Below are 25,604 nucleotides of genomic sequence, written 5' to 3'. Positions count from 1 at the left end.
GCTTGACTTCCCCATGTCCCTCTTACTGTGTTCTGGGGGAGTCATTCAGTAGAGGTCTTTTTGAGAACTTCTTTTCAAAGCTCCTAACCTGTGGACTGACCAGTGATAAATAATCCCAGTTTTGTCTTAATAGAACCATATCACCTTCCACCTGAGACTCTCAAAGCATTTTTACAAATAGTATTGAGTTACATCTAATGGAAGAATTATCCTCATTTTACAGATGGGGAAACTGAGGCACAGAGAGGTGACTTGACTTGCCAAGGGTCCCATAGGAAGGCTGTGGTGGACCAGGAAAAAAAATCCCAGAACTTCACCATAAACCCAATTTCCCATCTCAAGAATAAGCCATGATTTTTTTAGTCTTAGAAGAACACCACACAGCAATGATTCTGTTTTGGGCAAGGAGTAAGACCATGCTGAGGATAATGAATCTATGAGGTTCTAAAATTGAGCCCTTGTTTTAGCTCTCAAGTGGGTGCAGTGGGGCAATTTTTGTTCTATGTCTGTACAGCACCGAGCACAATGAGGTGCTGGTCCGTGACTGGGGCTCTGTTGTAATAACTGGGCCTATAAATTTACCTTAATTTTGAGCTCAACTGTGAGAAGTAAGGAAATGTTCACAGAATGTCACAGTAACCTATAATAATAAACAAATGGCAATAAAATAAGTTATAATGCTCACAATCAAAGAAGACAAGCAACAGATGAAGGATGGGAGGAAAAAACCACAAAAATATAATAAATTAATATTAATGGGCCCCCTCCATGTAAGCCATTATTAGTTGGCTAACTCCTTAGGTGTCATGGGAGACTTGACCATAAGGAAGCATCTCAACGTCTGAGCTATTAAACTGATATTATACTTGAACTGAGTCAAAGGCCATTAACCTAGTACTGAACTTCTTGTTACTGGCATTGAGTTCCTCTAGCTTTTCCAGCTGATAAGTCACTTTGTACCTTCTGTTTCAGTTTCTCCCCTTGGCAACAGGAAACTGAAACCCTTGTTATGACATCAAAAAAGTCTCGGACCAGCTGCTGTAAATCAGTACAGCTGAGAACTTGTCCCTGATGTAATTTCAAACAAGCCCAGAGAAAAACACACACTGAAACATAATCATACTTGGTATTTACATAGCAATTTTCAGATAAGGATCTTAGTGTATGTTTTACAAACAACAAATTAACTGTTCTCACACTGTGGTCAGATATGTTTTATTGTATCCATTTTAGTCTTACTTTTTGGTCAAAGAATGGAATATCATAAATGACTCCTTACTAATTTCACTGGACATGCCATGGATAAAACCCACAGCTAGTAATGGACTAATACTATACCCATATAGCAAAACCAATGTAATTTTCATTTACTTTATTGGTGGGCTTTTTGGCTTTTGAGTTATAGTCCAGTAATTGTGTGAACCAATGCCAAACTTGTGTGTGTATGGAAGACACAAATATTAAAAATGAAGGCACTAGAAAGAAGCAATTCACACTATGAAAAGTCAATAAGTCTGAGGAAGCTTGTATAATTTCCTCTCTTCCATTGCTTTGGAAACTGCAATACATTAATACAAAACAGTGTCACACTGATGCTTTCCAGTTGTTTTTAGGAGTTTGTATTACACCACCGCTGCCTCCTGGAACTTGGCTTTGGAATTTCTTCTTGGTGATTCCCATTTTTCTGCTCTGAGTTTTGTCTCCAAGAGTAGATAGCAATGCCCCAGATTCATCAGGCTGAGTCACTAATTGCTGGATATGCTTTTTTTCCAGAATGAATTCCTAGTACAAAAAGAGAGGTTTCTTCCATGCAGACATTCACTCATGGAAGGGCTCCATCCTGCAGCCCTTACTTACACACATAGTCCCTTTGATGAAACTAAGCAGCAGTTTTATATACTGTCCACAGCGAGATATACTGAGTAAGGGATAGAGGATTAGGATTAGGCTCATTGGCCCCAGTTTAGCAAGGTACTTAAACACACGCCTAACTTAAAGCATGTGAGTATTCTCGCTGAAGTCAATGAGCCTATTCATGTGCTTAAAATTAGACACATGCTTCAGGATCTTGCTAAACTGGGGGCTTAATCTGTGAATTAGATGGTAAATGCAAATCAGTTGTATCAATTCCTTCTAATGACTCCAACACTCAGGATGTTCCACACACAAACTACAATCTTGTCTGGACTATAAGTGCATGTTTAAAATTGTCACACAGAGAAAGCAGGACTGACAATCCAACACACAGTGTTTCTGGTGAAAATCTGCAAGTACCACATGGTCCAAAACCCCTGCATTGCAATGCAGACAGTATTGGTATTTCAGAAATTGTTCCCAAGACTAGCTGTGCATGGCACTACTGGTACTGCAGGCTTCTGTGGTCCCCCTGCTTTCCCTTAATGACGAGCTGCTGCGCTGGTCCCCAGAGCACTACAGCTGGCCCGCTCCCATTCAGCAATGTACTCTAACCACCAACGGGCACGATGGCTCAAAGCCCCAGTTTCACAACCAAGAGCAGGCTAAACGCCACGGGTGTGTAGTGGAATGGCTGAGAGATAGGGAAATATTATTCCAGTTTCATAGATGGTGAAACTGAGGCACGGAGCCATTAAGTGACTTGCCTAAAGTCACGCAGTGAGTCATTAGCAGAGCTGGGAACTGAACTCAGATCTCCCGATCCCCAGTTCCAGGTTTTAAGTGCTATGCAGTCTGCCCTCTCCCACTATGTATATAACTAACCTCTACATATGTTGCTAGTACATGCACTACTGCATTTGCTCAAAGGCTCCAAAACACCCATTCTTGAATGAGCCAGACATCTGAGTCACTTAAATTTTAGCTGCCTATACAATCCGTATTCCCTTAGCAGCAGGCACCCCGCTGTCCTAAGCAGCTTTTCTATTAATGCTGCAGCAGTGTTTGTTACTTACTTGGATCATGTCCAGTTTTGACAACCATTCCATTTCCTGCAAGGGGCCATAATGCTGCATGTGGCACTGCTCGGCCAGGTTGGCGATAGCTAACAACAAGCTGCCTAGTTCTTGACTCTGCAAGGCATAAAAGACGTTGGTGAATTTTGCCCCACAGAACACTTTGCACATACGGGTGCCCGGAATTGCTAACCTCCATGATGAGGAAACACCTCTCAAGACTACCACACAGGAGTTTGGCTGGGTAACAATTCTGCTGTGAGACCTAGCTTCTCCTCAGTGTGCAACCCAACTGCACTGCTGCCTGTATCTCTGCCCCCATTTCCTCCTACATCCCTCTCTTGGCCCCTCTGTTCTACCCAAGCTTCTCTCTTCCCTCCTCACTTGGTGCCCTTCTTTGCACAAGGTAGACCCTCAGCAACTGCTAATACTGACATTGACCCTTCCATCCTACACCGGAGAATCCCCCTCTTAACTGCTTTCCCCTCCTCCCAGATGTCTTCTCCCCCATGGGGCTAGTAAGATTGGGGTCCCTCCAGATTGCCAGGCTTGCAGAGTTTAGCAATTTTCCCACAAGTCCCTGCTGCCTCCTGCCTCGGCTCTCTGTCATGCCCCAGTCCATGGCATGGCTCCCACTCGCTGTTGTGGTTGCCTCACTTGGTGGTGAGCAGCAGCAGGGCTAGTGAGAACGAGCTGTGCCAAGTGGCAGCTGTGGGTGGGGAGAGGCACAGAAGTAGGGCATTGCAGCAGAGTGAAACCTAGGAAGATGAAGGGATGAGTGGGGAAAAGGGAAAACCAGAGGGAGCTCTGAGAGGGGCTAATGAGGGAGATGGGAAAAAAGGTCAAGAGGGAGAGGAAGTTTAAGAGGGAAAACTGGGTAGTAACTCATGGAGTGGGAGGAAGACAGCATGTCCATAGGGTTGGACTGAAAAAGTCTCTCTAGGTGTCAGCTGGGGGCTATGTTGGGAGAAAACTTGTCTGTATGGAGAAAGGATTGTGCCTAAAGGCCTTGACTGAAATCCCCAGTTTAGACAATCAGTGACTAGCCATTTTCACCAATACCAACTCCTAGAGTAGACAAGGAAAGCCACTTGAAGTTCAAAATCACTGCTTGAAACTGGGCTAGATTGCACTGGCTACAAGTCATGGCCTACAGCCTCTTTGCCTAGCAACAGCAGAAGTTTGCAGTGGTGCAGCTATACCAGTAGCTAGTCTGTGATGGCTGTAACAGAGGCAAATCTCAGTGTAAACAAGGCTTGAATCCGTCCTTGGAAACCACTGAAGATACAGTGTTTGGAGCAAGTTGCTGCAGATTTTAATGGTAGTTTCTGTCTTTAACATTGTCCTTTTAGAAAGAACCAGAAGTTTAAGAACATAGGGCTAAACCCAGAGGTCCTTACTCACACAACGTTCCCCCTGACTTCAGTGAGGACTAACCCTGACCTGGAAGTTTAGCCCACACCAAACAACAAACTAGATGAAAGTAAATGATAAGTTGGAGAGCAAACCAAGAAGAGGGATGATGTGTGTATCTTAGAACAATGGGCACGTTAATGAATTCTGGGCCTGATCCTGCTGCCAACTCCCCCACTTGCCTCCAAGGAAGGAGGATCAGACTCTGAATGTTTGTGATCTCACTCGTGTGCCAGTCTTTTCAGTTAGGGTATGTGTCTCCTCTTTTATCCATAGCTCGTGTTCTGCTGGAAGGAAAAGAAGGGGCACTTTTGAACTTACCTGATATCTGAAGTGACCTTTATCATGGTTAATACTGACTTCCAGCTGCTTGTTTTTCTCCTGTATTCTGTTGCACTTCATTTGAAGCTCAGAAAGTTCCCAAATCAGCATCTAGGTGAAGTAAACAAGAATGCCCATTGGGAATGTACTTTGCACTGCAGAAGGAGTCTAGCTCTAGTGTCAATCATTCTCCTAGTGGCTTTCAATTTGAAGGATCCCAAAGCACTTTACAAATTAACAAACTATTTCACTAACAGTGAGTTACACTCAGAGGCAAGTTTTTCCCTGGCCACATGGCTCCACTGGGGGAAGCACAAGCTGGACCTGTTCAACAAGTGTTGTATAGGCTACCAGCATTCTCCGCAGCCATGACTCTGAAAAAACTGGGCCATTCTGCTCTCAATTACAGTGATATAAGTCTAAAGCAACTCCAATACAGTTAGAGCTTGTCCACATGGGAAGTTCTTCTGGAACAACGTAGGGTGCGAATTTAAAGAGCAATAGTAATTCTGAAGTATTTTGACACTGATTCTTGAAGGTGAGTGTCCACAACAGGGAGCAGCTCCAGAATAGCTATTCTGGGTCAACTTCCCTATATAGACAAACCCTCACACTGGATTTACACTGAGCACAGAATTTGGCCCCTAATGCCAGGTTCCTGGCCTTTGAAGAAATAATGCCTCCAGGTGAAATTCAAATGCTACTGGGATGGCCACCATCTTGGCCAACACACAGGGGAATGAACAAGGGCTCCCAAGAGCTGGAACCATAAGTCTCTACGACTTGAGCTGAAGAGCCAGGCTCTTGCTACATCTTTTCCCCTTCCCTTGTAGGAGCCTGGATCTAGCCCTCTGTTTTTATTAACAGAAATGTTAAGGATTATTCACTGAATTAAAAATAAAACACCTGGAGAAACTTTTCTCTATCAGGAATTGGCTTCAGTGGCCACAGTGTATAAGCGTGGGTCAACATTGTGCTAGAAGACCCATGCTGTGGACCATTACTGCATAGTCTGCCCTTGGACCTGCCTGACCCAATAGCCACGGGATATTCGATGGGGGATGGAGGGCAGAATGTGCCACAGAGATTGACACTACTAATCTGAGAGTAAAAATTTGTCCAGGGTGATCAAGTGATGAGAACGTACTTGGTGTTTGTGATCAGAAATATTCCAGAAACTGTCCGTTTCAGCAGTTACATATGGACCTAGGTTTGCCAATTTTGGTTGGACATATTCCTGGAGGTTTCATCACATGACATAATCTTTAATTAATCTTTAATTCTGGAGACTCTAGGACAGACCTGGAGGGCTGGGGGATGGATCCCATCCAAGGGTTCAGTGGAAGTCACTGGTGCTCAGTATTTCACAGAATCAGACCCTTACAGACCCTGGCTTAACTCTCTTGGACTAACTACTATCTACTATACCATAAATAACACGCTTGATAACATTACAAGTTTTGTGGTATCATGTTCCCGTTGCAAGGTTTCAAGGCCATGCTGGCTTTTCTCAAAGTCATCTGACAGGGTGATCAAGTTCTTTATCAAGGTCTGGTTTGTAGCTGACAGCATCTCATGCCGCCTGATGATAGCTCCAATGACAGAATCTGCACCATACTCCAGATAGTCTGTAGCGGGACACAGGGGAAACAGCACAAAGGGAAAATAGACTTAGCTCACCATGTATTAGAGATGCTTTTTTTCCTTCCTTTTCAAGTTATGTACCGGATCCTTTAAGGAATTGAGGGTATGTCCTACACTGCAACAAAACACCCAGATGACTCATGTCAGCTGACTTGGGCTCGTGGGGCTCTGGCTGGAGCCAGGGCTCTGGACCCTCCCCCTTCACTGAGTCCCAGAGCCTTGGCTCCAGCCCAAGCCCAAACATCTACACTGCAATTTTATAGCCCCGCAGCCCAAGCCCAAGCCAGCTGACATGAGTCAGCCGCAGGTGTTTTATTGCAATGTAGACATACCCCAAGTGGCTCAGGGGAGATATTGTGTATCCACAGCTCCCACACCTTACAGGAGGGGGCCAATTGCACAATTGGGCCCTGTCCATGCTAAATAAATCTTTTCCATGAAAACTGACTCAATATTTCCAACTGCAAACATTCAACCCTGATGGGATGATTTAAAAATCATGAGAATTTTTAAAAAAATATTAAATTTGGAGTTATTTTTAGTTGCCTTCCAGTTTTGGAGCCTTTATGTTTTCAGTCTTTTCTCCACAACCACAAGGATCAGAAGTGAATATTTTTAAACTGAAAGCTGACAGTCTTATGACTTATGAGAGTCAGCTGACTTCAGGAACTGGGATTTTAAGACCAACAAGTATTGCAAGACTCATGATAAAGTTGCAAGAGTTGGAAACACTAATGGATATCTGAGAAGGAAAAAAAAGACTTCTTGTTTTGATAGCATGCAGGCATGAGTGACTTAATTCCATAAAAACGTACCAAGTTTTTGAACAATTGACACCATTTTTATTAGTGCCCTTGACACAAAAAGTAGAAGTGTGCTAATTAAATTTGTTGATGCAAAGTTGGGAGGCATTGTCAATGCAAAAAAATAAGAGGAGGACTTGTGGCACCTTAGAGACTAACAAATTTATTTAAGCGTAAGCTTGTGTGAGCTACAGCTCACTTCATCGTTTTTCCACTGAATGCATCTGATGAAGTGAGCTGTAGCTCATGAAAGCTTATGCTCAAATAAATTTGTTAGTCTCTAAGGTGCCACAAGTCCTCCTTTTCTTTTTGCGGATACAGACTAACACGGCAGCTACTCTGAAAATTGTCTATACAGAGGAGGATTGGAATATTAAACAGGAAAATCTGGATGACCTTGAAGGCTGGAGTGACAGAAATGAGACGAAATTCAATAGTACAAAGTGCAAGGTCACCCACTCAGGAGGATCTTATAAGAATTTCTGCTACAAGCTGGGGACTTGTCAGTTGGAAGTGACAGGAGGATGAGAGAGACCAGGGTGCAGGGATTGATCACAGGATGACTATGAGCCAGCAATGGATGCAGCTGTGGAAAAAGTCAAATGCAATCCTAGGATGTATTACGTATTGCCAATAGAGACACAGAAGTATTAATGCCATTATACAAGGTACTGGTGAGACCTCATCTGGAATACTGTGTACAGCTCTTGTGACCCATATTCAAGAAAGATTAATTCAAACTGGAACAGATGCAGAGAAGAGCTACTAGGATGACCAGGAGAATGGAGGGCCTGTCTTATGAAAGGAGACTGGAAGAGCTTGGCTTGTTTAGTCTCCCAAAGAGAAAGCTGAGAGGGGATATGAGTGCTCTTAATAAATACATCGAGGTGTAGAGGGATAAATACGAGGGAGTGTGAAGAGCTATTTAAGCTAAAGGACAATGTTGGCACAAGAACAAATGGGTATAAAATGGCCATGAACAAATTCAGGCTGGAAATTAGAAGAAAGTTTCTAATCAGAAGGGTGAAGTTCTAGAACAACCTCCCAATAGGAGTTGTGGGGAGAAATAAGTGGATTAGTTTTATGCGAGAGCTGGACAAATTTATGAGTATGATTGGATGACAGCACTGCTTGTGATGGTGAGGGGCAGGGTTCAGCAGCCCCAGTGATCAATTCCAGTTTATGTCTTATGTTCCTAAAACCTTATGCTTCAGGGTTTCCGTTGGCCAACTGCAAGGGTCAGGAAGGGATTGCCAGTCTCCCCCCAATGGATTTTGGGGGTTGGGGTTATCTCCTTCCTCTGAAGCGTCATGGATGGCCATGACTATAGAAGGGACACTCGGCAGTGTGGGCCAGGGCTCTGAGGGGGCACCAAGCATTCTCTCTCTCTCTCGTGCTTGGCTGATTGGCTCTTGCTCATGTGCTCAGAGTCTAACTGATCGCCATATGTGGAGTCAGGAAAGAATTTCCCCTCAAGTCAAATTGGCAGTGACCTTGTGGGGTTTTGCCTTCCTCTACAACGTGTGGGTGCAGGTCACTTGCCAGGTTTATCTGGGTCCATGTCACTTAATTCCCTGCCATTGCAGGGGCCTTCGGCATTGGTCCTTCCTATTCTCTGCCTGTGGCACACACAACAGTCTGATGTCCTGTAGGCTGCAATACTTTGGTCTCATTTCAGTTGCTGGATTTAGTATGTTGGTGCTGGATGGTGTTGGTGGCCTGTGACATACCGGAGATCAGACTAGATGAGCTGGTGGTTCTTTCTGGCCTGAAATTCTATGACTATGTTTCTATGACAATATAATGCAGTCCATTTTAAAAGATGTACTGAAATGTAGCTGCATCTCTCCACCACTGGATGGCACTGGTTCTATTACAGGGACATTTAACTTGTGGGAAGCTTGGTCAGAGGCTGTAACAGTTTTTCACAGGACAGAATATTGATACCATATAACAAGAGAATCTAAGTGCATAATCCGAAGAACCGGGTTCTCCAGCAATAGGATGGGACAAGGGAATTAAGATTTTGTACCAAAAAGTTAAATATGGCATAGAAGAGTCCGCTTAAAAGAATCTACTCTTAGTCATGAATTCTGAGTCATTTAAGCAGGTGATTGCATCACCCAAACTTGACCGTGTTGTGAAGTGAAGCTGGTAAGTTTCCATGGCTCAGCTTCTGAATGTTGCTAAGAGATGAATAATCTATAGACTTAACACCCAACTAGATGTTAAATGGCTGTCAGAAGAGATATCTATGATAATCTGATAACATTTTCGTGCGCAATTATCACTTCAGCCTTGAGTCTGGGCTAGAGAACCAAGACCTGAAATACTCGAAAGAACTCAGATGGACGTTTTGATGAATTTAAGCAAAGTCTTATTCTATGAGAAATGTGCAAGTAACAAGGCAGAATCTGAGATTTGGGGAAATTAATCAAGTAGCTGATCCTTTATTTGATAGAGAAATAACAAGCTGCACTGTATTTACTTATGATAGACATAAACTGAAAGATAAACCACAGCATTTAAAACTAGAAGAGCTTGTATCAGCCAAAATATCACTCCTGTCAGCTAAAACAGGGTTTCTCAACTTTTCAGGTTGGTGACCTCCTAGTCAAAACAAAAATGTTCATGACCCCATTACATTTAGTACAAAAGTAAGAGTAACAAGGTATCAGTGATAAACTCTAAGCTTATTGTTATTTGTGTTTTAAGATGTTGCCAGAGAATGCTTACCCTTGAAGGGTAAGAGTCTGTGAGGAGTGGAAGAGAAAGAGTTCCTTTGCTTTAGGTTGTAATAAAATATGTAATGCTTCCCACTACTTCCCCCACCCCGATTGCCTTTCATGACCTCGCGACCTCTGGGTTGCAACGCACAGGTTGAGAAACACTGAGTGAGAAATCGGTCTGGAGCATCTTCTAGTGACTCCAATTGTTTAATAAATAGGGAAGGAGAAATGGTCTGGGCCCAGGCAGGGGTGGCTCCAGCTTTTTTGCCGCCCCAAGCGGTGAAGGGGAAAAAAAAACAAAAACCAAGCCTGGTTAAGCTGCTGCCAAAGTGCTGCCGAAGAGGAAGAGAGGGACTGCAGGGCCCGCCGCCGAATTGCCACTGAAGACCCGGACATGCCGCCCCGATGACGGACAGAGTGCTGCCCCTTTCTATTGGCCGCCCTAGGCACCTGCTTCCTTCGCTGGTGCCTGGAGCCAGCCCTGGGCCCAGGATGCCTAAAAGATCCCCAGAAGCTCTGGCAGGAGTCATCTGTGGATCATCACCTTACTGCTGGGCACAATGGATCTGCCCACTGCAAGGATAAAGCTTAGCTTTCTTGGAGGGGTTGGTCCATGGCTGTGGAACAAACTCCCATGGGAGCTAAGAACTGCCTGAAACCTCATCACTTTCTGTTCCAAGGAAAAGCTGCATGTCAGACTTTGCTTTCAATAGCAAACTTGCAGAGCAGAGCAGAAATAAAATACCTACGTATAAAAAAAAAAATTTAAAAAACCCATGCCCCTCCCTGAATAGATAAGTCTGAATGAGTAAATTCTTCTAAGAAAGGGCAGTTGGATTATACCAGCCATCAAGTGCTGGGAATATGGAGACAATGTTCCCACCTATTTTTATCCTGCATACCTAATAGAACTGGTCTAGCTCAGCCAACATGGTCCAGGTAGGCCTGGGCACCTTATCTTGCCCACAGAACAAAACAATGTGGGTCGTGCAAAATGGATTTGACTCACTGAACTGTCTCAACCCTGCTGTGATGGTTAGCGTGCTGCTTAGCAGGCCTGTTTGTGACTGAGGAACAGAAGCTGTCAGATGCTCTGTAACATGTGGATTGCCTTTACTTTTAAAGACACTCACTACTGGCGATGACTAGGCTACATGGCCAGGTCACAGGAGCAAAATGAGTCAGTGAAAGTTACTATTATTATACTTAAGGAGACTGCAGATGCAGTGTAAGAGCACTTACTGTCAGGCAACTGGTCAATGATTTTCAGTAGGAAATCCTCATAGACTTTTTGCTTGGCTACCTTCTTCTGCAGCTTCTTTTGTCTGTAAAAATGCAGCAAGAAATATGTAAAGCTTAATAAAAACCAATGAGAACATGAGGAGCTAATTACATGAATCCCATGTGTCAATTATGGCTTCTTGTCACACTTGCACTACTCAAGGGAAAGGATTTCCCTTACAGTAATGTGAATAATGGTGTTAAGTATGTTGCATATAAATGACATATTTCAGAGTAACAGCCGTGTTAGTCTGTATTCGCAAAAAGAAAAGGAGTACTTGTGGCACCTTAGAGACTAAGGTGCCACAACCTGATTTCAACCTGATGATCACTTTAGATAAGCTATTACCAGCAGGACAGTGGGGTGGGAGGAGGTATTGTTTCATATTCTCTGTGTATATATAAAGTCTGCTGCAGTTTCCACGGTATGCATCCGATGAAGTGAGCTGTAGCTCACGAAAGCTCATGCTCAAATAAATTGGTTAGTCTCTAAGGTGCCACAAGTACTCCTTTTCTTTGTATAAATGACATAGTATCCTTCATCAGATCCAAAAGTGCCCAATCAGTTCAGCCTCCCAACACCGCGTGGAAGTTAGTGTTGTTAGAATAGCATTACTGTACTATTATAGTCATAGTCTATTTTCATAAATGAGTAAACTGAAGCAATGAGAGGTTAAGTGACTTGCCCATGATTATCTAACTAGTCTGTGACAAAGCCAAGAACCCAACGCTCCTGGGACCTTATACCAATAAAGTCAATGGGAATTTTGTCAATAACTAATGAGATTAGGACTCTAGTGGCCTGCTTGAACCATGGGACCATCCCATCTATCCTGGGGAGGAGTGACTGAAGAAGATTTGGGGGTCATGGAGAGTAATCAGCTGAACATGAGTGCCCAGCACAATGTGGTGGCCAGAACAGGTAATGGATCCTGGGATGCATACAGAGGGGAATCTCGTAGAGGGGTTATTTTACTTCTGTTTTTGGCACTTGTGCGATCACTGATAGAACACTGTGTCCAGTTCTGATGGCCACAATTCAAGAACGATGTTGATAAACTGGAGAGGGTTCAGAGAAGAGCCACAAGAATGATTAAAGGATTAGAAGACATGCCTTATAGCGATTGAGCTCTTTAGGTATGTCTACACAGCAACTAGACATCTGCAGCTGGCCCATGCCAGCTGATTCAGTTCGCAGGGCTCAGGCTGTGGGGCTATTTCACTGCTGTGTAGAAGTCTGGGTTCAGGCTGGAGCCCAGGCTCCAGGACTTTGCGAGGTGGGAGCATCCCAGAGCTCGGGCTCCAGCCCAAGCCCAGAAGTCTACACAGCAATGAAGCAGCCCAAACTCTGTGAGCCAAGTCAGCTGGCATGGGGCATCTGCAGGTTTTTCTTTGCTGTGTAGACATACCCTTTGTGTTTATCTATTTAGCTTAACAAAGAGAAGGTTAAGGGATGACTTGATTACAGTCTATAAGTACCTACATGAGGAACAAATATGTAACAGTGGGCTCTTCAGTCTAGCAGAGAAAGTTATAACACGATCCAACGGCCGGAAGCTGAAGCTAGACAAATTCAGACTGGAAATAAGGTGTGAATTTATAATGATGAGAGTGTAATTAGCCATTGGAACAATTTATCAAAAGTCACGGTGGATTCTCCCTCATATGACAATTTTAAAATCAAGATTGGATGTTTTAGGTATGCTCTAGGAATTAGTTTGGGAAAGTTTTCGGGTCTATGCTTTACAGGACGTCACACTAGAGGATCAGAATGATCTCTTCTGGCCTCAAAATATATGATACTGGGACTGGATGACAGGGGATGGATCACTGAATAATTGACCTGTTCTGTTCATTCCCTCTGAAGCATCTGGCATTGGCCACTGTCAGAAGACAGGATACTAGGGTAGATGGACCTTTGGTCTGATTTGGTATGGCCATTCTTATGTTCTTTTGAATCTAAGCATGACAATCTCTCCCCCCTCACCCCCCCCCCCCCGGTCACTTGCCCATAGCCACAAGAGCTTTTATCTTCTGATGGTAAAAAGCAAAAAAGAACAGTCTTGTTAAGACCCAGGACTAGAAATCAGGAGATTTGGATTCTATTCCTGCCTCTCAGAGACTTCCTGTGCAAACCCCTTTGTCTCTCTGATCTCCTGTTTGCCCATCTGTAAAATGAAGCGTATCCCACAAGGCCATGTGTGCTCTGTGGACAGCTGGACCTAAATTCACCATCAAGGTCCCTGAATTGTTCAGGGATTTGTGTGGCAATTCTGTACCAGCTCCATTAAAAGTGGAGGGTTTGGATTAATTAAATGGGTGTTATTTATTTTATATTACATTCAATTTTTTTTAATATTGTCACCTTGTTCTCCATTCCTAGTGGAAGCCTTAAGAGCTGCAGAACCTGTACAAGTTATTCAGTGAATTTAGCCCTTTGTTCTTAATCTCAGTGGGGCAGGGATTGTTGTTTTGTTCTGTGTTTGTGCAGTGACTAGCACAATGGAGCCTTGATCCAAGACTGGGGCTCCTAGGTGCTACCACAGTATAAATAATAAATAGTAATGTTTGCAAGCTGTCCACAAATGGAGCATGACTTTTACAAGTTTGCTGTTCACAGTTGTCTGACTAATATTTTTTGCAAACAAATTCCAGCCTGAGAGTGTGTAACTAAGTGGCTGCAGCAAACATTCTATCTTCATCTTTCAATACTCAAGCTGTGTGATTGGTCACCCATGTCACATGGTATTGCTTTTGTTTCCTGATTGGACAACCATTAGCAACTACTACTTCTGATATCACTCAAAAGCAAATCAAAGAGATGTGAATTTGCAAAATGTTCACAAATAGCTGTCTTGACTAGTCATCCCTTTTTAACTAAAGTGCCCACGGAGTAGAATGTAGCAAAAGCAGTATACAGTAAATGGTAAGAGTACATGGGAGAGAGGAAAGTTTGGCCAAAGGCTCCATGGAAAATTCAGGTCTTATGAAACATGCTATTTGACATGCTATTTGATTTTGATTGTTGAATGTCTTTTTGATTGTTATTAAGTAGAGATGGGACCAACCTACAGAGTTATTAGGAAAAGACAGCTAACAATTATGCGAGATTCAATTATTAGAAATATAGATTGCTAGATTTGTGATGACTGGGAGAACCACATGGTGAATTGCCTGCCAGGTGTAAAGGTTGCAGACCTCCCAAAACATTAAGATAGACTTATGTGCACTGCTGGGGAGGAGCCAGCGGTCATGGTACATGTAGGTACCAATGACACAGGGAAAGGTAGGAGTTCCAAGCAGTCCAATTTAGGGTGATAGATAAGAGATTAAAGTCCAGGACCTCCATGGTAGCGTTCTCTGAAATGCTTTCAGTTCCACATGCAGGGCTGGTTAGACAGGCAGAACTGCAGGGTCTCAATGCATAAAAAAGATAATGATATTGAGAAGAGGAATTTAGGTTTATTAGGAATTGGGGAACCTTTTGGGGAAGAAGGAGCCTATAGAGGAAGGATGAGCTCTCCCTAAATCAAAACTGAACCAGATTGCTGGCATGTAAAATTAAAAAGGTTGTAAAGAAGTTTTTAAACTAAGGGCTGGGGAAAAGTCAACAGGTTAAGAGGAATGCACATTTCAGACAGAGACATCCCTCTGAGGAGGATTTATTCAAAGGGACACTCCATATCCTCATAATGAGGAGAAGAAAGAAGTTGAAACAGTCAAACGAGAAAGAGTCCCATTCAGTTACATCACATGAAGAAAACTAAATATTGACAAATTTTATGAGTGCTTGTATACAAATGCTACAAGTCTAAATATTAAAATGGGTGTACTTGAGTGTCTGGTATTAAATGAGGATATGGATATATTAGGCATCACAGAAATGTGATGGAATGATGATAATCAATGGGACACAGTAATACCAGGGTACAAAATATACAGGAATGACAGAGTAGGTCGCACTGGTGGGGGTAGTGAAAGCACACAGTCAAATATAGTAAAAATCTTAAATGAATCAAACTGTACCATAAAATCTCTATGGATAGAAATTCCATATTGAATAAATAGCAGTAAGAATATATTGCCAACCACCAGAGCAGGATGGTGATGGTGACTGTGAAATGATCAGGGAGATTAGACAGGCTCTAATAACAGAAAACCCAGTAATGCCATGGGATTTCAAATATCCCCATATTGACTGGGACCATGTCACCTCAGGATGGGATACAGAGATAAAATTTCTAGACACCATTAATGACTGCTTCTCATAGCAGGAGATCCTGGGACCCATAAGGAGAGAAATAATTCTTGGTTTAGTCCTCAATTTGGCCCAGGTTCTGGTCCAAGAGATAAATATAGCTGAACTTCTCAATAATAGCGACCATAATGTAATTACATCTAACATTCTTGTGCGGGGGGGAGGGGGAGAGAATACCAAAGAAATCCACCAGTGTAGCATTTAACTCAGAGGCGGGCAACCTACGGCCCGCAGGCCACATCTGGCCCATGGGACTGTCCTGCCTGGCCCTTGATCTCCTGGCCAGGGAGGCTAGCTACTGGCCCCTCCCCTGCTGTCCCCCCTCCCCTGCAGCCTCAGCTCACCATGCCGCCAGCACTCTGGCCCGTCGCTTCTGCTGGGCAGCGCAGCGTGGCTGGCTCCAGCCAGGTGGCGGGGCTGTGAGCTCCTGCTGCTCTGAGCGGTAGGGGTGGGGAGCGGGGGGTTGGATAAGGGCCAGGGGGTCCCAGTGAGCAGTCAGGGGACAGGGAGTAGGGTGGGTTGGAAAGGAGGTGGGGTCCGGGGGGCGGATAGGCGTTGGGGCAGTTAGGGGACAGGGAGAAGGGGCGGTTGGATAGGCGTGGGAGTCCTGGGGGTTCTGTCAGGGGGCAGGGGTGTAGATAGGGGTCAGGGCAGTCAGGGGACAGGGAGCGGAGGGGAGGGTTGGATAGGGGGTGGAGTCCCAGGGGGCAGTTAGGGGCAGGGGTTCTGGGAGGGGGAGGTCAGGGGACAAGGAGCAGGGGCGGTTGGATGGGTTGGGGGTTGTCAGGGGGGCAGTCAGGGGGGCGGGAAGTGGGAGGGGACAGATAGGGCACGGGGGCCAGGCTGTTTGGGGAGGCACAGCCTTCCATACCTGGCCCTCCATACAGTTTTGCATCCCGGATGTGGCCCTCAGGCCAAAATGTTTGCCCATCCCTTATTTAACTTCTAAAAGGGGAACTATGCAAAAGTGAGGATAGTAGTTAAACTGAAATTAAAAGGAACAGTTACAAGAGTGAAATGCCTGAAAACTGCATGGAGACTATTTAAAACACCATAATCATGGCTCAAACTAAATGTGTACCCAAATTAAACAAAAACAAAAACAGCAAGAGGACCAAAAAAAAAAAATGCCACTATGGCTAAACAGATAAAAGAGGCAGAGACAAAAAGACACCGTTTAAAACTAGAAGCCAAATCCTACTGAGGCAAATAGAAAGAAGCATAAACTCTGGCATTTCAAGTGTGAAAATATAATTAGGCAGGTAAAAAAAAAATCTGAAGAGCAACTAGCAAAAGACAAAATCTCACAGCTTTTTTTAAAAATTACATCAGAAGCAGGAAGCCTGCCAAACAATCAGTGGGACCACTGGACGATTGAGGTGCTAAAAGAGCACTCAAGAAAGGCAAAGCCATTGTGGAGAAACTAAATCAATTCTTTGCATCAGTCTTCACTGGTATCTTTCAGAGGATATGGGGGAGATTCCCACACCAAAACCATTCTTTTTAGGTGACAAACCTAAGGAACTGTCCCAAATTGAGGTATTAATAGAGGAGTTTGGGGAACAAATTGAAAAATCAAACAGGAACTCAAATATGAAATTGCAGAACTACTAACTATGGTAAGTAACCTATCACTAAAATCAGCTTCTGTACCTGATGACTTGAGTATATCTAATGTGATGCCGATTTTTTAAAAAGGCTCCAGAGATGATCCTTGCAATTACAGGCTGATAAGCCTAACTTTTCAGTATCTGGCAAATTGGTTGAAACTATACTAAAGAACAGAATTATCAAACTCACAGATGAACAAAGTATGTTGGGGAAGAGTCAACACAGCTTTTCTAAAAGGAAATGATGCCTCACCAATCTATTAGAATTCTTTGAAGGTGTCAACAAGCACGTGGACAAGGGGGATCCGGTGGATATAGTGTACTTGGACTTTCAGAAAGCCTTTGACAAGGCCTCTCAAATAAGGAGTCATGGGATAAGAGGGAAGATCCTCTCATGGATCAGGTTTCAGAGTGGTAGCCGTGTTAGTCTATATCAGCAAAAAAAAAACCCAAGGAGTACTTGTCGCACCTTAGAGACTAACAAATTTATTTGGGCATAAGTTTTCATGGGCTAAAAACCACTTCACTGGGTGCATGCAGTGGAAAATACAGTAGGAAGATATATATACACACAGAGAACATGAAAAAATGGGTGTTGCCATACCAACTGTAGCGAGACTAATCAATTAAGGTGGGCTATTATCAGCAGGAGAAAAAAAAACTTTTGTAGTGATAATCAGGATGGCCCATTTGAAACAGTTGACAAAAAGGTGTGAGTAACAGTAGGGGAAAAATTAGCATGGGGAAATAGTTTTTACTTTGTGTAATGATCCATCCACTCCCAGTCTTTATTCAGTAACTGGTTAAAAGATAGGAAACAAAGGGTAGGAATAAATGATCAGTTTTCACAGGGAAGAGAGGTAAATAGTGGTGTCCTCCAAGGATTTATTTATACTGGGAACAGAGCTATGCAACATATTCATAAATTATCTGGAAAAAGGGGTAAACAGTGAGAAGCAGGGATCCTAGAAATCCATTTGCCATGGAAAAACAAGGAAAATCGATTTTCCGTTTTTACAGAGAATCTCTAGTTTTTACATTTTGTGAACAAAATAAAAATATATACAGTGGAACCCTGATTATCTGATCTAATTGGGACTGGGGCCAGATCAGATCATCAGAAATTCAGATAGTCAAGACAATGGGCCGAGCTCAGGCTGTCAGTCCAAAAATTGTAAATATATCAATAAAACTGTGTGTTCAGCTGATAACTATATATATTATGGCTAGGGAAACTAAAGTTCAGTGTTTCATTTTAATCATGGAAAAATGAAGATTTTCATTTTTTTGGTCAGAGAATTTTTTTTTTTTTAAATCATGGAAAGCTAGGATCCCTGGTGAGAAGTCAAAGAGTGCAGATGATACAAAGTTACTCAAGATAGTTAAATCCAAAGCTGACTCTGAAGAGTTACAAAGGGATCTCACAAAACTGGGTGACTGGACAACAAAATGGCAGATGAAATTCAGTGTTGATAAATGCAAAGTACTGCACATTGGAAAACATAATCCCAGCTATGCATACAAAATTGATAGGGTCTAAGTTAGCTGTTACCACTCAAGAAGGAGACCTTGGAGCATTGTGGATAGTTCTTTGAAAATATCTGCTCAATGTACAGTGGCAGTCTAAAAAGCTAACTGAATGTTAGGAACCATTAAGAAAGGGATAGAAAATAAAACAGAAAATATCAAAATGCCGCTATATAAATCCATTATACACCCACACTGTGGGTATGTGCAGTTCTGGTGTCAGCCCATTTCAAAAAGATATATTAGAATTGGAAAAAATATAGGGAAGGAGGAAATGGGGTATGGATTAGCTTCCATATGAGGAGAGATTAAAAAGACTGAGACTGTTTGTCTGAGAAAGAGACTAAGGGGGGATTTTATAGAAGGTCTACAAAATCATGACTGTTGTGGAGAAATTGAATAAGGAACTGTTATTTACCCCTTCACATAGCACAAGAACCAGGGGTCACCTAATGAAATTAATAGGCACTAGGTTTAAAACAAAAGGAAGTACTTCTTCACACAACATAGAGTCAACATGAGGCTGTTACCGGGGAGGTTGTGAAGGCCAAAAGTATAACTAGGTAAAAAAAGAATTAGATAAGTTCATGGAGGCTAGGTCCATCAATGGCTAGCCAAGATGGTCAGGGACACAACCCCATACTTTTGGTGTCCCAAAACCTCTGACTGCCAGAAGCTGGGACTGGAAGACAGGGCATGGATCACTCGCTAATTACTCAGTTCTGTTCATTCCCTCTGAAGCATCTGGCATGGGCATCAGAAGACAGAATTCTGGGCTAGATGGACTATTGATCTGATCCAGTATGACTATTCTTATATACTTAAGGTTCTGGACTTTCTGATTTAAGCTTTCACAAAATGTGTACGTGTTCAAATCTGGGGGGTTAGCTCTCTTCTAAAGATTTTACCACTGTATACATTGCATGGAATGTAAGTTATCTGAGAAACTGAGCTGATCCTGCTAGTATTTGAGCCTTCAGGGTCTAGATTACTGCAATGCAAACCTGAAGTTTAGGTTTCTAAGCCACAAACACATGTTAGAAAGACACATGCAAAATGACATAGTAGAACTTGTTAAGTGGGTGGTGGAAAGTGAAATTTTTAGATAACCTTAGATGGGTCTGTTGCATACCTGACTTTGAGTTTTTCAAGTTCTGCTACCAGTTTATCTATCTCCGTCTGTTTTATTTCATTCATTTTTACTTCTGCTTGGTATTTCTGGAGTGCACGCCTCCTCTTCACATTACTTTCTGTAAGAAACTTGTCAAATTTAAGAGCTTGATTCCTGCTCTGGCAAAAAAAAAAAAAAAAAAAAAAAAAAAAAAAGGACATATTTAATAAACCAGTGCAACACCCCATTCAGGGAAGAGACTTTTTGTAAAATCAATTAAATATGTGCATGCTCTGCTTGCTTATCCTTGTTAAACTAAAGTTTTACAAATCTACAAAGCCCCAGGTTTGTTTCCATTTATATTCCTGTAGGATGAAGAATCAGGTTCACACTAGGTACCTGACACCAACATTTATGTCACTGCTGAATTTAGCCCTACATGTTTTACTGCATAAGCAGAGGGGAGCAGTGTCAGTCTATAGAGGCTTTCAGGATCAACCCAATGCTGATGGAGCAATCTGAAAGTCATTCTTATCACTGTGAGTATGATCAGACAGAGAGCGAAGGAGAGCACATTGCTTTCACTTGGGGAAAAAGCGTACCAGGCTGCAGCTCTTGCCTGCTCCAACATGACTCTGCCAAGCACTCAAATACACCATTAACTGCACCAAGCCCAGAAGCAAGTATGCAGATAGAGAAACCACCAGAGCAGAGTCCTGGGAATGTGAAAAGACTGGGACTAACTCCTCAGGGACCCTGAATGCTCTCTTCTCATAACACAGATGGGAAATGATGCTTACATCCTGCTGCTTTTTGGCAAATTGTGCTCTCCGCTGAGCCACAGCTTCCATCCGCTCTTTAAATTCCTGTCTCTTAGCAATCAGCTCTGCCGTGATACGATCAGCTTCAACCTCTTTCTTCAGAACCAAGGTTTTTTGCAAAGAGTTTGCATCAGTCTCAAGAATCTTGCTGGGGGCCTACAAGTGGAATTGGGTTTTCAAATCAATAGAGGCACATAACAAATTCCTGTGAAGTTCCCTTGGGTCTTGCATAAAATCAAATGCATCATTACTTTTTGTCTTAAAGTATTAACCAAAATAATTATTTTTATCCCCTTGCCCTCAAGGTACGGATTAAAATAAGAAAACAAGGATTCAAACAAGAACATGAATGCCACAGTTTTAAGGCCAAGTCCTGATCCTATTAAGGCAAATGACAGAGCTCCCCTTGACTGCACTGAGAGCAGACAGTGGCCCAGAGCTCCCAACCTGCTAAATGTGACCACAGCGTGGGAAAATAATTCATATAGAGGGACATAAACTGTACATCAGTGCAGGGGCTTAATATCAGCTGGGCTGTATTTATTTCCTAACAGACAACATTTTCTACAATCCAGTCTTGATGGTGATACAATGCACACAGGACCTGATTCTCTACTGGTGTAAGTAAAAAATAACTCCATTTTGGTTAATGGAATTAGACTGGGGTAAATGAGAGAAGAATCAGAATTTACCGTGTTGGATAAGATACTTCAGAAGATGGTGTTAAGATGTGACAGGACATCCCAACTACAAAGAAGTGATTAGCTGAGGTACAGTGTCAGGTGTCACAAAAGCCTCAGGAAGTTTGTCATTGACTTCTTCTTAGCCCAATCCTGAAGCCCTTACTAAACGCCTGCTCTACTTTCTAGTGAAGTCCACAGCAAAGTTCCCATTCAGGTCAGTGGGAGTCTTCCTAACTAAAGACGTCAGGATTGGGCCCATGGTTGTTAGAAGCTTGAAGCTGAAATTTCCTTACCAGAATATTTTTTTCCTGCTTGGTGCCCACAATGGTTTGTTAATGCTCTTTGCTAATTGGCCTCTCGTATTTGTGTGTTCATGAAAAAAAAGCACTGAGATGTTTTTGCAAAAGAAATCCCCCATATAAAGAATGACGTGGCTTGGTGAGGGGTGAGAGGCCCATGTTTGAACAGAGCTCTTGTAGGAGCTGACTGCAGCATCCTTTCAGCTGCAACTGTCATCACATCACCTCAGCAACTGATACATGGCGCTGAGGTAATTTTCCTGAGGAAAATGGTTCCACGGCCTCACCTACAGGGTCGTCTTTAGGATTTATGGGGCCCTATGCAGTATTATTAAACTGGTGGCCCTATGCTGGTGCAACTGGTGCCCCTGCACCGGCGCATTCGGCTCTGTGAATATGGCCCCTGCCTTCTGTCTAGGAAGGGGACTGCGGTGCGCACTGGGTGTGTGGGAGCCAACCTGCTCTTACCTGCTGTCCCAGTCATAGGCGCAGACTCCGTGGATGGGTGCTCTGGGGTTGGAGCACCCATGGGGAAAATTTAGTGGGTGCAGAGCACCCACCAGCCCCAAATTCCACCCCTCAGCCCTCCTCCCCCCACGCCTCTTGCGCACCGGCAGCCCCGTGCTTACCAACTCCTCTCCCTCCCTCCCAGCGCTTCCAGAGTGCCGCGAACAGCTGATTTGCTGCGTTCAAGCTCTAGAACGGATGGGGAGGAGCAGGGATGGGGCGTGCTCGGGGAAGGATGCGGGGCAGGGATGGAGCAGGGGCGGGAAGAGGTGGGGCAGAGGCTTGGGGGAAGGGGTGAAGTTGGGGGCTTGGAGTGGAGCGTGGGGTCCACCATCGCCCAGCAAGATAAGAAGTCGGTGCCTATGGTCCTGGTGGTGCCCCAAATTTTTAGGTGCCCTATACAGCTGCATATGTCCCTGCTCACCTATCCAGCCACCAAACTCAGATCCTACAGCAATGAGGGCCATACAATTCCCATATAGACAGACACAGATGAGCTGAGTCTTGATGACACATACACAGCACCCTGTTGAAGGGGAAGCTCTTGAAATATGTTCCCTGTGACACACACACAAAAGAAGGAGGCATAAAAAAAAACCACATCTAACCTCGTTGATGATGGGGATATGAGTAACATCTTTATCCTCTTCTTCCCTGGGAAAACAAATGAGAGTCACCTTTACATGGGGAGAATTAAGGACACTTTGACAAGCCAGATCAGAGTGATAGAGTTTAAGGCCAGAAGGGACCACACTCGATTGTTGAGTCTGATCTCCTGTATATCACAGGCCACCAACACCACCCAGCACCCACACACTAAACCCAATGAAGAAAATGAGACCAAGGTAAATAAGACCCACAGGAGATCAGACTATTGTGTGCCACAGGCTGAGAATAGGAGGAACTGATGCACCAATGCCCAAGGCTCCAGCAATGGCAGGGAACTGATTAAGTGAGATGGACCCTGGTGTAGTTGGCAAGTGACCCACTGTAGAGGAAGGCAAAAACCTCCCAAGGTCACTGCCAGTCTGACCTGGGGGAAAATTCCTTCCCAACCCCACACATGGCGATCAGTTAGACTCTGAGCATGTGAGCAAGAATCAGCCAGCCAAGCACCTGAGAGAGAGAATGCTCGGTGCCCCCTCAGAGCCCTGGCCCACCCCACCATTGTACCATCTCCAGTCATGGCCATCCCTGATGCTTCAGATGAAAGAGATAAAAATACCCTCCCAGAATATATTCAGGGGAAAATATGCCTTCCTGACCTCTACTGGTGACTGCCTGAAACCCTGAAGGATGTGCTTTTAGTAATATAAACTGGCAGTGAGTCTCAGGGCTGTTGAGCCCTCCCCACCCTCACCATCACAAGCACCTCCATCATACAATTGTACTCAAATTTGTCCAGCTCTCTCTTAAAGAGAATTAAGTTGTTTGCCCCCACAATTCCTACTGGGAGACTGTTCCAGAACCTCCCTGCTCAGATGTTTAGAAACCTTCTTCTAATTTCCAGCCTGAATTTTTTCATGGCCAGTTTATAGCCACTTGTTCTTTGACAGTATTATCCATTAGCCTAAATAGCACTTCATACTCCCTAGTATTTACCCCAATGTAATTATAGAGAACACTTATAACCCCTCTGAACCTTCTTTTTGCTAGGCTAAACAAGCCAAGCTCTTCCAGCCTCTTCTCATAAGATAGGCCCTCCATTCCCCTAATCAGCACCTGGTCCACTTTAAATTCATCTTTCTTGAACATGGGTGACAAGAACTGTACACAGTATTCCAGATGAGGTCCTATAAATGCCTTGCACAATGGCATTAATACTTCCCTATCTCTACTGGAAATGTCTTCCCTAATACATCCTAGGATTGCATTTACCTTTTTCACAGCTGCCTCACACTGATGGCTCAGTTATTCTATAATTGACCCCCACACCCAGGTCTCTTCCCTTTTTTTTTTCCAACTGATGAGCTCTTAGCTCGTAGCAGAAATTCTTATTATTAGATCGTAAGTGCATGACCTTGCACTTTGTACTATTTATTGACTTTCATCCCATTTCTGTTATTACAGTCTTCAAGGTCATCCAAATCTTCCTGTATAATATTCCAATCCTCCTCTGTATTGACGATGTCTCTCAACTTTGTATCTTCAGCAAATTTCATTTGCACACTTCTACTTTTTGTGCCAAGATCATTAATAAAACTTAAATCCATGTGTTCAAATCCCAATAAGGTAGACTCACTTCACCTTTCTATAGCCAATAAATTGAGTTCAATGCTCTTTACAGTGTGAGCAACTCCTGAAAGAGATCTCTTGTGTCCACATTACAGGTTTCCTGGCACTTCTCTTAAAACTAGAAGTTTGCCCTGGTGTCCTTAGTTAAAAAACTGTATAAAGTTTAATTTAGTGCTCTCACAACACGCAAGGACATACAGAAGTATTATCAAATGTTCAGATAAGTACCTGGACAGATGAATATTATTTTTGTTTTACAAATACGAAAAGTGAAACATTGGCAGTTGGTGACCTGCCCCTGGGCAAAGAGTCAGGCAGAACTGGAACAAGAATTTAGGTTTCCATTACAAGATTAATCCCACTGCAAAGTGTCTCAAGTTATCATTTTCCACTTTGGTTTGTTTGTGGTCATGAGGGTTAGAAGCCTTGAGCCTTGTCATACTGGAGATTGAAATCCTTGAGTCCAGGGTGGTATAAAACTCTAGATATGACCCTTAAATGTGCATAATTAGAACTAATGGGCATGTCTGGTATGTTACCTATTCTTTTGAAAAGATGTTCTATAAAAAACAGAAATGGCTGCCAAAATACATGAGGACTGTGCATCCTTGACCTCTCATGACTTTTTAGACAGCCAGCAAGTCAGCCAGATATGGTAGATTCATACGTGTGTCACAACTTCAGTATGTTGGCAAGCGGAAACCACAGTGATGACCACATTACAAACAGCAAACTAGACAGATTAACAGGGCACACATATGCAGCAGCTGCACATATTCAGTTTCCCAGATTTGTCCTGGACTTTTCCAGGCCTGAGTTTGCCAATTGTGCATGTGTGTCACATTATGCATGGTGGGTGTTTTTTTTAGAGACTCCATACTATCTTCTATAACTTGTAAGTTTAAATGATTCACTGCCTTGCTGTCTTCTACGCTACTCCGGGTTTGCAAGATGGATTCAGTTACAATAAATGGACACGTTCAGATGTTGCAAGCAATAATTTTATAGTAGAAATTGAGAAGGTTTCAATCTCACTAAATTGTCCAGCCTAAGAGCATCATCCTAGATAGCTCAGCCTCTGAGAGGTAAACTCCACAGTCAACACAGATCCCCGGGGGAGGGAGCTATTTTTATATGTCTACCATAAAGGCTACTACAATACTAATCAGTCTGTTCTTATTCTAAATGCCCTAGAAACACACAGGGAAAGGGGAGATCGATTTCAGAAACTCAGATCTCACAGGCACATTTACTTTAACACTCCCCTTTTAGACTTTAGATTCCAAGAAATAAAACGTGAGTGCAAGTGACATCACCTACCTGTGTTCCCCTAACTGGGTCACAAAAACGTTCCTTCTCCTGTTTTCCAGCTGCAGTGAATACCTAGGATCATCGTTCCTTGGCACTGCCAGGGACTCCATGTAACTCATGA

The 25,604-nt window shown here is 43.3% G+C and overlaps 1 protein-coding gene across 1 annotated transcript; it reads right to left on the bottom strand.

The window, feature by feature from the left end:
- Window positions 1-1,299: 1,299 nt before the first annotated feature.
- On the bottom strand, window positions 1,300-25,604 carry CCDC197 (coiled-coil domain containing 197). Its single transcript, XM_077820416.1, has 9 exons — window positions 25,493-25,604; window positions 22,546-22,591; window positions 20,428-20,604; window positions 19,649-19,806; window positions 11,083-11,165; window positions 6,120-6,292; window positions 4,665-4,775; window positions 2,931-3,047; window positions 1,300-1,782 (listed from the first exon to the last, which is right to left on the bottom strand). The coding sequence occupies exons 1-9, from the start codon at window positions 25,600-25,602 to the stop codon at window positions 1,585-1,587; spliced, it is 1,173 nt and encodes a 390-aa protein (XP_077676542.1). The 5' UTR covers window positions 25,603-25,604; the 3' UTR covers window positions 1,300-1,584.

The sequence above is a fragment of the Eretmochelys imbricata genome, chromosome 6 (genome assembly GCF_965152235.1).
Source record: "Eretmochelys imbricata isolate rEreImb1 chromosome 6, rEreImb1.hap1, whole genome shotgun sequence".
Classification (NCBI taxonomy): domain Eukaryota; kingdom Metazoa; phylum Chordata; order Testudines; family Cheloniidae; genus Eretmochelys; species Eretmochelys imbricata.
This window is presented reverse-complemented; position numbering and strand designations above follow the sequence as displayed.